The sequence below is a fragment of the Bufo bufo genome, chromosome 7, assembly GCF_905171765.1.
Source record: "Bufo bufo chromosome 7, aBufBuf1.1, whole genome shotgun sequence".
In the NCBI taxonomy this organism is placed as follows: Eukaryota; Metazoa; Chordata; class Amphibia; order Anura; family Bufonidae; genus Bufo; species Bufo bufo.
Window position 1 is genome coordinate 147,922,405 of NC_053395.1, and position 13,052 is coordinate 147,935,456.

The following is a 13,052-nucleotide window of genomic DNA, read 5'->3' on the forward strand; positions in this document are numbered from 1 at the left end:
GGGTGATCAAGGGCTAATAAGGGGTTAATAAGTGACGGGGGGGGGGGGGGGGGTGTAGTGTAGTGGTGCTTGGTGCAACATATTACTGAGCTGCCTGTGTCCTCTGGTGGTCGATCCAAACAAAGGGGACCACCAGAGGACCAGGTAGCAGGTATATTAGACGCTGTTATCAAAACAGCGTCTAATATACCTGTTAGGGGTTAAAAAAATCACATCTCCAGCCTGCCAGCGAACGATCGCCGCTGGCAGGCTGGAGATCCACTCGCTTACCTTCCGATCCTGTGAACGCGCGCGCCTGTGTGCGCGCATTCACAGGAAATATCGCGTCTCGCGAGAGGACGCACCGGCGCGTCCACCCAGAACAACAGGACCGCCGCAAAGACGCAATCCTGCGTACGGCGGTCCTGAGGTGGTTAAATATCACATTTCACCGATTAGCACACAGTATAACCCAAAATACAGTGTGACATACCATTCTTCACTTCCTGCTATGGAGCTGACCCAATCATCATGTAGCATGCATTCTTCAGGCTGGGGAGCGGTGATCTTTTCAACATATTCAATTTCAACCACTTCTTCCTATAAATAAGAATTGGGAAGACGAGTCAAGTGGCTGGAGATTTCATTCATCCACAGCTGTGGGTTGTGTCACAAGTAACATTTTTATTATAGGGATTTTCACAGCAGATTGGGAAGCAATCCCCAACCCAACATCTACAGCAGAATGATGCTCTAAGCCTTTAGCCAACAAATTGTTCCTTGCAGTGTTGTGACTTTATGTGATACCACAGTTTGATGTCATCATTCCAAAGAATTAAAGAGGACCTTTCATCGGTTCAAACATTGTGAACAAAGTATCATGACATATACAGCGGTGCCCAGGGATCTCACTGCACTTACTATTATCCCTGTGCTCCGTTCTCCCGTTATGTCCTCCGGTATGTTCAGGGACTTGGTTATAGTAGGCGGAGTCTGCCCTTGTTCCCCTGGGCGTCTCCTTCTCCTAGGCTGTAGCGCTGGCCAATCGCAGCGCAGAGTTCACAGCCTGGGAGTTTTTTTCTCCCAGGCTGTGAGCTCTGCGCTGCAATTGGCCAACGCTACAGCCTAGGAGAAGGAGACGCCCAGGAGAACAAGGGCAGACTCCGCCTACTATAACCAAGTTCCCCAAGACTCCGGCTACTATAACCAAGTCCCCGAACATACCGGAGGACATAACGGGAGAACGGAGCACAGGGATAATAGTAAGTGCAGTGAGATCCCTGGGCGCCGCTGTATAGGTCATGATACTTAGTTCACAATGTTTGGACCAATGAAAGGTCCTCTTTAAAGGGATTGTGTCACTTCAGTAAGTGGCATTTATCATGCAGAGGAAGTTAATACAAGGCACTTAGTAATGTATTTCGATTTGTCCATATTGCTTCCTTTGTTGTCTGGATTCATTTTTCCATCACAATATAAACTGCTCGTTTCCATGGTTATGACCACCCTGCAATCCAGCAACGGTGGCCGTGGTTGCACACTATAGGAAAAGGCACCAGCCTATGTGTGCTCCCACCAGAGAGGCCAGCACTTTTTCCTATAGTATGCAAGCACGATCACCACTGATGGATTGCAGGGTAGTCAAAACCATAGAGTAAACAATGTGATGGGAAAAAAAAAAAAACACAATATGGAAAATCACAATACATTAGTAAGTGCATTGTATTAATTTTTTTTTTTTAATGATGCATGTAATTTACTGAAGGGAGATAACCCCTTTAAAAAAGTATTGCATACCTCCCAACTGTCCCGGATCCGTCAGGACAGTCCCGGATGTCAGGGGCTGTCCCAGTATGGGGGGAGGTATGTCCCGCTTTCTGGCACCTGTCCCTACTGCTGTAAGAAGCAGAGACAGCTGCCTCTATTCTAATGATGAAATAGAGAGCCGGCTGTCGGCTCTCTGCTTCATTATTCCTACTCCCTGCCCACGCTCCATACTACAGGTCTGGGTAGGGGGGAGTGACAGGGCCAGGGCGTGGCAGGGGTCCGCCGGGAGCTTCCTGTATCCTGCTGCTGGTGGCAGCCTCTGCTCCCTGACGGCTCCTGGGCTCCATGTCCCCGCAGATTCCCCGCTGCAGTGATGCTGCCCTCTGGATGGATGTGTGTACACGGCTCTCTGGCAACAGAGATGCGTCTTGTGGTCAGGGCTCCGCAGATGACAGAGGACTTCTCTCCGGGCCTCCTGGCCAGTGAAATTACTGGAGATGGGCTGGCTGCAGCAGAGGGGGTGTCGGTACAATGGGGGCAGAGTATTGCGCCGGACCACTAGAAGCATGTACCCCACTTTAGTGACCCCCTGAAATATTCTGGGGTGTAATAAATGTATAAAAAACATCCCTGTAAATTATAGTCAAATAATACAACTGTTCAAGGACCCGAGTGATCCCACCGCACCGCTATAATCCCCCCGCACCGCACCCCATCATCCTGCCTGTGTAGGGGGGCACATATCTGGTATAACTCAGACCTCCACTGATTGATATTGATGACCTATCTTGAGGATAGGTAATTATTGGATCCCAAGTAATCATAAGCTGATGGCATATACCGCATTTCCCCCCCCCAAAACAGGGGGAAAATATCCCTGCGTCTTATGTGGTGAATACGAATGAGCGCTTCCACTATGGAAGTGCTCATTAGTACCGGAGGATCAGGAAGCGGTGAAGGCTCTATACTCATCGCTTCCTGGTCCTCGGCTGTGCACAGCGTGAGGGCGCTCTGTGACCTCACGCTGTGCGCCTCAGTTCACAGCATACCCGGCGGCAGGAAGACCAGGAGGAGCGCTGAAGGTGAGGGGCGGTGTCCGGAGCAGGAGAGGTAAGTGAATTTTTCATCTTATTTGATCAGAGGCTGGGGGCTACAGGCTGCAGACATGATGCTGGGGGGTTGATCTGAGGTCTGATTGAAGGTCTTATTAACATTGGGGGGTCTGATTGGGGCTGTCAGCTGAGGTCTGATCTGAGGTCCAATGAAAAATATATTTTTTCCTCCTCTATAACCTAGGTCCATCTTATGGGCTAGTGAGTCTTATAGGGCGAAAAATGAGATTTTTGTATAACTTACCAGTAAAATCTCTTTCTCGCTCTTCATTGGGGGGGGGGGGGGGGGGGGGACACAGAGACCATGGGTATAGCTATGTCCTCTAGGAGGCGTTGACACTAGTAAAAGCTGTTAGCTCCTCCCCTGGCAGCTATACCCCCTCCAGCCTGGAGAGAGAGCTTCAGTTTGTGAGAAGCAAGTAAACCAACGAAAAAACGTGAAACAGCAACAATGCCGAGAACCAAACCAGGTTCTAACCAGCAACAGCCACAACTGTGGCCGAACAACAATACTGGGTGGGTGCTGTGTCCCCCAATAAGGAGCGAGAAAGATTTTACTGGTAAGTTATACAAAAATCTTGTTTTCTCGCCCATATTCATTGGGGGACACAGAGACCATGGAACGTCCGAAAGCAGTCCACAGGGAGGGGAAACCACATGAAACAAGCGCCCCTGCAGGCAACTAAAAACTGCCGCCTGCAAGACCATGAGGCCCAAGGCAGCGCCCGCCGATGCATAAGTATGCACCTGGCAAATTTTTGTGAATGTGCGTAAGGAGGTCAGTAGGGGAGAGGAAGGTGCGACTGAGCGTGACCCTAGGGAGGAAGGGTGGGGGTGTGGAGGTGACCAAGGAGGAAAATATCCTGCTCTGGCCCATTGTGTGCAGTCTTAACTCTCAGAATCTTGTCCATGGCAGTCACATGGGAGCTATCAACCAAACTAACTACCCGGGGGTGGAATTGGAACTTCTAGAGATACACTCACCGGATTGTGCAGGCGGTGCTTAACCAACCAAACGACCCCGGAGGGAGATTGGGAAGTCCGGAGATCCACCATTGTAGTGCGCAGGCGGTGCTTATCAACCAAACGACCCGGGAGTGTGATTGGGAAGATCCAGAGGTCCACCATTGGATCGTGCAGGTGGAGGATTATCAACCAGACGACCCCGGGAGGATGGAATGGGAATTTTTAGAGGTTCTGCACCGGATCGCACTGGTGGTGAATTATCAACCAAACGGCCCCGGAGGACGGATTGGGACTCCAGAGATCCTGTACTGGAGTGCGCTGGAGAATTATCAACCAAACGGCCCCTGGAGGACGGATTGGGAATCCAGAGGTCCTGTACTGGAGTGCGCTGGAGAATTATCAACCACACGACCCAGAGGGTGGATTGGGAATACTTCAGCTGTCCTCCCTGGATCTGCGCAGGTGGAGGAATATCAACCAACGACCCAGGAGGGGGATTGGGAACTATAAGGTGTCCTCCTTTGTCCACTATAGGACACAGGCTCAGCCTGGTACCCACAGACAGGGTGGTCTTGCGGTGATGAGGCTGAGTGGGGCCCGTATGAATGCGCATATTTTTTTATTTTATTTTTTATAAAAACTTGGATGCCCAACATCAAGTGGGCAGAGAGGCAGGAAGGGGTTAACTATATAACTTGGAAGCACCTGTACTAAGATAGAATCCTCAGAATAATCTGGTGCTGGCCCTCAGTGGCTGGCCAGAAAGGGTTAAGGTGTCCTGGAGGGGGTGGGGCCCAGCGGCTTCTGCGGATGGGGGCGGTGGGAAGGATTCGTGCTAGAGCGCACCCCCCACTTTTGTCAGGGAAGTTATTAACCCCCTAAGAGCCCTGGCAACAGCGGATCACAGATAGGGGAGAGCCCCCTCCGCTCCGTGTCCGCCGATGCATGTTCCTGGTCTGCAGCGGGGGAGGAGGTCAGGACTATGCATTAGCGCACGGCAGAGCGCAGAGGGACCTGAGTGAGAGCGCATTAACAGAGCAGCAGTTGAATGCGCCCGCCCGGCAACGGACGGGGTTTGCACCCTGTGTGTCCGCCGGTTGGGCCGGGAGGACGCCAGTGCAGGCCGGACAAAGAATATCGCGGCCGGAGCACCGATGCGCTGCCGGCTGAACGTATGCAGTTAACCCCCTCCGGAGCGGCGCGACCGGCGTCCGCTCCAGAAGCCTCCTGCGCTCCCCTCTCTGCATGTGCGCTCCGGACGGCGTATTAACCCCCCATGTGCCCATGTCCCTTCTTGGACAACAAGAGGAGTGAAGGGAATGACAAGAGGGGTGCTGATTGCTTGAGGGGAGCTGGTGATGGCCTCAGGCAGACAGGGTGGTTCTGGAAATGGTTTCAGGGCATAAGTATGCCCCTGATTGTTGAATACTATCACCACCAAGAGTGAGGGAGGGCCAGGAGGGTTAACCTGGGGTCCGCTCCCGAAGGGTAGATGTCGCCTTGCAGGGGAGCGGGAGCTGCGCTCCGCTCCCTGCATGTTAATACGGAAATACGGCAGGTCCTAATTCGCGCCAGTAATGCATACAGCACACTATTAACTCTTTATGGTTGATGATTGAGTGGAGGACAAACGGCCTGTGCCAGAGGGGAATGCTTCAGGGGTGCTGGAATGGCTGCAGGTGCTGGGCTATGCTGAAGCCCTGTCTGTTCGCAGACTATCGCCATCACGAGGGAGGGGGAGACCAACCCAGAGGGTCAAACATACTCACCTAGTCCCGTGTACTCAACTCTCTTCTCTTTTCTGCCGCCATCTTCACCCCTCCTCTGGTCCAGCAGGGACACCCCTTCAGCTACTGGCACCGTAGTGGCAGGACGCTGGAAAAGGGGGGCTTGGATGGGTGACCCCTTGGCTGGCGGGATGCAGGGGAGCGAGGCTGCCCTGGTCCACTTTGTCTTCTGTGGGGTAGGCAGCAGGGCGGATGACCAGCACTGGCGCAACTCGACCCCGGGAGAACAGGGAGGCGAGGCGTCCACTGTTTTCCCATTTGAAAAAGAAGGAAAAAAATTAACTAAAAATAAAAAATCTTCAGGAGATTCCTGCAGAGCAGGGAGGTCTTGCCTCCTATTGACACTAGAAAAAACTGAAGCTCTCTCTCCAGGCTGGAGCGGGTATAGCTGCCAGGGGAGCAGCTAACAGCTTTTACTAGTGTCACCGCCTCCTAGAGGACAGAGCTATACCATGGTCTCTGTGTCCCCCAATGAATATGGGGGAGAAAATACGGTAGCTGGATATACCTTCACTTATTAGAATGAGAATACCCTTTAATTAATAGAAGAGGAAGAAACAATGTGGGATCACTTACTGTGGAAATGCCCTCCACTTCCATATGTCTAATAAGTGGCAGCCGCAGGAACTGGCTCTTGACAAGGAAGTCGAACTCCACATGAGCGTGTTCTTCTGTACAGGGAGAGAAATAGATATTATCAAGGATTAATGTTTAAAACACTTCAGATTATTTTTCCTGTTCATTTAGGGCTCATACAGATAAGTCCTGTAAATGTCGTCAGTGCTCCATCTGCAAAAATCGGAAGACTTTCCATCCATGTGGAACCAGTATTGTCTCTGTGTTCGGTTTCATTTTCCATCTATTGGAAGAACTGATTTCACTTCCTTTCAGCGTCTCCAAACATCTGCCCATGAAACATGGATGACACACAGGGGGAGATTTATCAAAACAGGTGTGAAGTAGAACTAGCTTAGTTGCCCATTGCAACTAATCAGATTCCTCCTTTCATTTTCCAAATGAGCTGTGAAAAATGAAAGGTGGAATCTGATTGGTTGCTATGGGGAACTGGGACAGTTTTCCTTTACACCAGTTTTGATAAGTCTCCCGCACTGTATTTTATTTTCATGGAGCCACTGACTTGAACGGCCAAGTATACCATGAAAATTGGACCAAAATAGTCCTTGCTGCGCTTTTCTATACAGAGATCAATGGTCTCCCAATCAGACATGCGTGGTCCGCTGACTTTAATGTGTCCGTGAGCTGTCCAATCTACGCTCAGACAGCACATGGACGTGAAAACTGCTGTCTAAATGAGCCCATAGGAGATAAGCTGCGCCTTTGCGTACATGGGATTTTCAGAAATCTCATCCACACACTGCGGGGAAAAAAAAATAAAAAATCGACAGCGTGACCTGCACGGGGTGAAATCCGCACCAAAATCTGCAGTAAAAATTCTTCTGCAGAAATGCTGCTACCCTAAGAGCATGTTCACATGCATCAGATTTGCAAATCAGACATGAATTTTTCAGAAAATCTGAATTAGAAATCCAAAGAAGAGACTCGTGTCTGCCATGGACGGTCCAGCAGATTTACACATGGGTGTAAATGGAGTGGAACACCACATCTATAATGATTGTAGAAGGAAAATGGTGTCAATAGGGTGTAATACGCTATTCACAGCTGACTGTCACCACACCTAAATCCTGAACATGTGAACATGGCCTAAGGGTGTTGAAGGTCTGTAATACCAAACACTGAGAAGCATGTATGCAGCATCCCACGTGTTAGGCCTCAGGCACACGACCGTGTCCGTTTTGTGGTCCGCAAACTGCGGATCTGTAAAATACGGATGCAATTTGTGTGCCGTCTGCCTCTTTTTTTTGCAGACCTATTAACATTAATGAGCCCCTGGTCCGCATTTTGTGGACATATTCTATCGTTCTGCGGAACAGACAAAGATGCTGAAAGCACATAGATGATCCGTGTGCTTCCTACATCCGTAAACGTATCCTATACTTTAAAAGGGTTTTCCAAGATTTTTTTTTTTTTACTGATGAACTATCCTCTGGTCATCAATATCTGATCAGTGGGGGGGACAGACACACAGGACCCCCGCTCATAAGCTTTTTGAGGGGGCACTGACGCTCCTGTGAGCACCACTGCCTTCTCACAGCTTACCGAGCACAGCTCCTAGGCCACGTGATCAATGAACGTGACGTCACTGACCTAGGAAAAGCAGAGAGAAGGCCGCAGCGCTCACAGAAGCGACGCTGCCTTCCCAAACAGCTGATTGGTGGGGGTCCCAGGTGTTGGACCCCAATCGATCAGATAATGATGACCTATCTGGAGATAAGTCATCCATTAAAAAAAAAAAAAAATCGCAGGAAACCCTTTTAACCCTTACCGGAGGTTTTTTCATTTTTGCATTTTCATTTTTCTTCCCTATTTTCCTTAAGACAAAACTTTTTTTTATTTTTCGTTCACATAGCTTATCTTTTGCGGGAGAAATGTTGTACTTTCTAATGCCACCATTTAATATGGCCTACCAAAAAAAAAAAATAATACATTTCTCCACCGTTTTGCTGCCACGGCGTTTCGTTTGCGGCAAAACTGACCTGTGCCCTTCATTCTCTGAGTCAGTATGATGAAACATCCGAAGTCGATTCACATAAAACTTCGTTCTAATACTGTACGGAGCAGGAGTTCCGTACAGTATTAGAATGTATTGGCTCAGATGAGCCAAAAAGGTATTGCTTAGCGAAGTCTGTAAAAAAACATTTCCGGAACATTGGTTCGGTTCCAAGGTACCACTTGGAAGCAATAACTTCGGCTCATCGGAGCCAATACATTCTAATACTGTATTGGAATGAAGTTTTATCCGAAGTCGATTCGCTCATCCCTAGTTATATCTACTGAGCTGTGTGGGGGCTCATCTTTTGCGGGACAATCTGTAGTTTTTATTGATACCATTTTGGAGTGTGGGTGACTTTCTGATCACATTTTATTACATTGTTTTAGGTAAGAGAAGCAATGAAAAAAATGTCAAATTGGCCATTTTGAACTTACCATTCTTGGTTTCGAGCACCTTGTTGACGACATTACTGAGATCTGTTATTTCGGAGGAGGCCGGAATGGAAAAAGGAACATCATCGATCTTATACCTAGAAAAAAAATGTCTAGTTACTAAACCTTTGCTTTCTTCTAATTCTTATCCAAGTAGAAGGGGATTTCAGGTGACAGATTCTGGGTACATCCCATTTCACTGCTGGTCTGCCAGAATGTGCCGCCGAGGGAGTGGGCAGTCCTTACAGCGGTAAAGGAAGCCTCTGATGGCTTCAGGACCAGCTGCTTCCCACCCCCGGTCCTCTGTGACTGCTCGTGATGTATAGAGGAGCAGGTATTACCACAGGGCTGCAGCTATACTTTACTATGTACTACCTCTTTAAAGGGAACCTGTCACCTGGATTTTGTGCATAGAGCTGGGGACATGGGTTGCTAGATGGCCGCTAGCTCATCTGCAATACCCAGTCCCCATAGCTCTGTGTGCTTTTATTGTGTAAAAAAAACTGTTTTGATCCATATGCAAATGACCTGATATGAGTCCTGTATCCGGAGATGAGTCCAGCGGAAAGGAGCCCAGCACCGCCCCGCGTCCTTCGAATCTCCTCCTTGCTGGCGTCACAGAGCTGGAGCGCCGAAATCTCGCGATGCGCGAGCTGGCGCATGCGCAGTGTCGGCATCATGTTCATTCCCTGTACTGGCATCAGCACAGGGAACGAACTACGCATGCGCTAGCTCGTGCATCGCGAGATTTCGGCGCTCCAGCTCTGTGACGTCAGCCAGCAAGGAGGAGATTCGGAGGACGCGGGGCGGTGCTAGGCTCCTTTCCGCTTGACTCATCTCCGGCTACAGGACACATATCAGGTAATTTGCATATCACTCAAAATGGTTTTTTAACACAATAAAAGCGCAGAGAGCTGTGGGGACTGGGTATTGCGGATGTGCTAGCGGCCATCTAGCAGCCCATGTCCCCAGCTCTATGCACAAAATCCTGGTGACAGGTTCCCTTTAATCTCTCAGACTGAACACGTCCGTGTGAACACACAAGAGGTGCAACCACTAAATCATCATTTAAAGCCGGCACAAAGGGGGAGATTTATCAAAACTACCTTAGTTGCCCATAGCAACCAATCAGATTTCACCTTTTATTGTTCAGAAAAATGAAAGGTAGAATTTGATTGGTTGCTATGGGCAACTAAGCCAGTTCTACTTTACACCAGTTTGATAAATCTCCCCCAAAATGCGCTCATTTTTCCAAATCTACTGCAGGGCAAATGACAGCCAATTGTAAGACCGCGTGTGGCTGGCATCGCACGATGAGTTTGCCATTTACCCATAAATGACAATAGTTAGAATACCCTTTAAAGAGCACTCATCAGCAGGATCAGCCCCATTAAACCAGATGTACTGCCTGGTAGGATTGACCCTGCTGACTAAAATGATACAAGATGTATGAAAATGTGTCGTGGCATTCCAAAGATAACAAATGACTTGTTCTTCATGCAAATGAGGGCTTCAGTGCACCGAGGGGTGGAGTCTATCTCCTCAGTGCACCTCAAGCTTTCCAGACCTGGCCACACCTCTGAGTTCTCTGAAGTCCTCCTAATTTACATAAAAAACAAAATACTTTTTTTTTTTTTGGGGGGGGGGGGGGGGGGGGGGAGAATGCTACATCCAATTCTAACATCAGCAGGAACCACCCTACCATACAATATGCCTGGTTCAATAGGGTTGATCCTGCTGACAAGTCCTCTTTAACCTGTCAGAAGATTCCTACACTGACAGAACACAGCCCACCATGATCCCCACAGTATTCTTACTGTATCGTCACTGCTTAGGTTAGGGCATCAGTATCTGATCAGTGGAGGTCCGATTGGCTCGTTGAGGAGACTGTGGGGCGAGAACCGCAGCCAAGCACAGCGCTGTCCATTGGATAGTGGCAGGGCTTGGTATCGCAGCACAGCATCATTCACTTGAATACAATTGCGCTGTACCTAGGTCATTTGACCAATTAACATTATGTCACATGGTCTAGGAAAAGTCTGTATCGCTCACCAGCACACTGCGGCCTCTTCAAACAGCTGATCGGTGGGGGTGCCGGGAGTCAGACCCCCTACTGATCAGATATTGATCACCTATCCTCAGGCCACTCACACAACCCCTTTAAGATATTAGTAAACTTCTGAGACAACCACCCAAAACTTCACTGAGAAAAGGTCGGGGTATTCTCATTACACAATGTATGGTGGAACAGAAACTCATCTGGATAAGGGGTTGCTTTTCTGAAGAAGGTGGTCTACTGGAGGCCCGGCAGCAGGATCCACAGTTGGATTTAGGGTCTAATCGTATGCAAACCATGGACAGGTCACACCATGTACCCTTCAAATCTAACCCACTGAATCTGACATCACTATGAAGGAACATGAAAGGGTGCAACCTCAGTTTGTAAAATGGTGTCCATTGACCCCCATTAGGCTGTGCCCCCCCTATGACTCCCTCTCCAACAGACCTGGGGCAGCCATACATTACATGAACAGTCATTTGAATGGCTGATATGAATACATGCATGCCTGGACAATCAGCTGATCGCTGGGCATGAGAGAAGAGGGGTGCCCCCTTAAACCTGAAGTCTGCAGCAAGCCATGGGATATGTCACATACACGTGGTGATCATGGGGATATTGCTGGTCTGATAACAGGGAGAAGAGCAGTATATGCCTCCGCCATGTCCACAGGATAATGGCTGCCACATCGTCACTTACTTCTTATTCCTGGTGAAGAAGCGCGCCTGGATCTGCGCCATCGCCGCCTCTCTGTCTGTACTCAGCCGGCCGCAACTCCCCAGACCTGATCGCTGCGCGCTAACCACGTGTTCCACGGAGCATGCCTGCTAGTCGAGCGCATCGATGTCTAGCGACTCATCGAGTCTGCCGTTAAAGGGACAGTGGGCACATACACACACCCATCCCACGTGTACGAGGCTGCGTTTCCTTCGAGTTCCTCTGTGTCGCTCTTCATAAATTTCCCATGTGTTGTGTGTTTATACTATACACGTAGAAGAACCACTATAAACAATATATCATCTCTACTGTAGCTTTATTCATGGTTTTACACGCTCGGCTTTAGCTTCTGGCAGCCTTATAAACAAGAAATCATTTTGACACCAGTTATTGTTTCACACGAGCGAGTCCATTGCGGGAATGACGCTCCGTGTGTGAGTGTGATCCTCTGCTCTGGACTTGCAGGAGCGCACGGCATTATCATGACTTATAATGCTGTGTGTCTCTGCTTGACCTTATTTCTACAGAATCATACTGACAGCTTTATGTCACTATGATTCTGTGGAAAAAAGGCCATGCAGAGACACATAGCATTATAAATCATGATAAAGCCGTGCGCTCCTGCAAGTCCAGAGCAGAGGATCACACTCACACACGGAGCGTCATTCCCGCAATGGACTCGCTCGTGTGAAACAGCCCTAATTCTCAGGCTACTAAACGCGACTTGCGTCTCAATGTAGCTTCCGGAATGATGCCCGGAGGGGATTGCGTTCCACTGTCCTACGGAAGCCGCGAAGGAGGAAGGGTGGCAGGCTTTTGTAACGATGCGCATGCGCGAGTGTCCCGGTCTCCATGGTGGTGCCTGCGAAAGCCAAGACGAGGTTGAGTAGACTCGTTTTGATTTTTCTCTCCTTGGGTGGCTGGGTCCCACCCCTCCCCCTTTATAGAGCTGCGTGCAGGGGACAGAGTGGGGTAGAGCTCCGGTGGGGCGGTGTGAGGGCCGGGGCGGCTGCGGAGCCCTGAATTAAGTAGCTTATTGTTTAGTAGTCGTCTAATATGGCGGTGCTGATGTAATCCTGAGTAGTACCCGCAGTCACTGCAGCAGCACAGGCTGACACCTGTACCTGTGGACAAGTAGGGCTGTGCAGTACAGTGGTTATGAGGTCACTGGGGGTTACACCGTCCTGAGACCAGTGTCACTGCTCATTCTTAGGCCCCATGTACAGCACCATATCCATTCTGTGGTCTGCAAATTGCGGATTCTGGGCGTGTGCAGCGTGCTGACTTTTTTTTTTTTTTTTTACCCCTGTAAAAATGGACAAATATAGGACATGGGTCCGTTTGTGATCCGTAAAAAAATGCAGATTGGATGCCGACCTATCTTTTGCCGACGGTCATTGGTTCATGAAGGATCTGTGTGTTCGCTGTTTGCCCTCAGTGTGTCATGTCTCTTCTATGAACACGGCTCGGCTGAAAATTTATTTCAAAAGTATTTCCCAGCAACGATCCATGAAACACCGGTGCCATCTGTGTTTTTTCAAGGACCCATAGACTATAATGGGCTTGAGGGATCCATGAACACGGACAAATATAGCGCATGCT

General features: G+C 49.2%; 2 protein-coding genes across 2 annotated transcripts in view; one reads left to right on the forward strand and one right to left on the reverse strand.

Moving 5' to 3' along the window:
• Nucleotides 1-11,585, reverse strand: part of WDR12 (WD repeat domain 12) — a 32,396-nt gene extending 20,811 nt beyond the window's left edge. Inside the window, exons 1-4 of the mRNA XM_040439663.1 lie at nt 11,433-11,585; nt 8,678-8,772; nt 6,188-6,282; nt 473-579 (exon numbers count right to left, since the gene is read on the reverse strand). Coding sequence (XP_040295597.1) covers nt 473-579; nt 6,188-6,282; nt 8,678-8,772; nt 11,433-11,473 — 338 coding nt within the window. The 5' untranslated portion in view covers nt 11,474-11,585. The remainder of the gene's footprint in view (nt 1-472; nt 580-6,187; nt 6,283-8,677; nt 8,773-11,432) is intronic.
• Nucleotides 11,586-12,286: 701 nt separating this feature from the next.
• The window catches only part of CARF (calcium responsive transcription factor), a 76,697-nt gene continuing 75,931 nt past the window's right edge, over nt 12,287-13,052 (forward strand). Inside the window, exon 1 of the mRNA XM_040439659.1 lies at nt 12,287-12,331. The gene's annotated coding sequence lies outside the window, so the exon portion shown is untranslated. The remainder of the gene's footprint in view (nt 12,332-13,052) is intronic.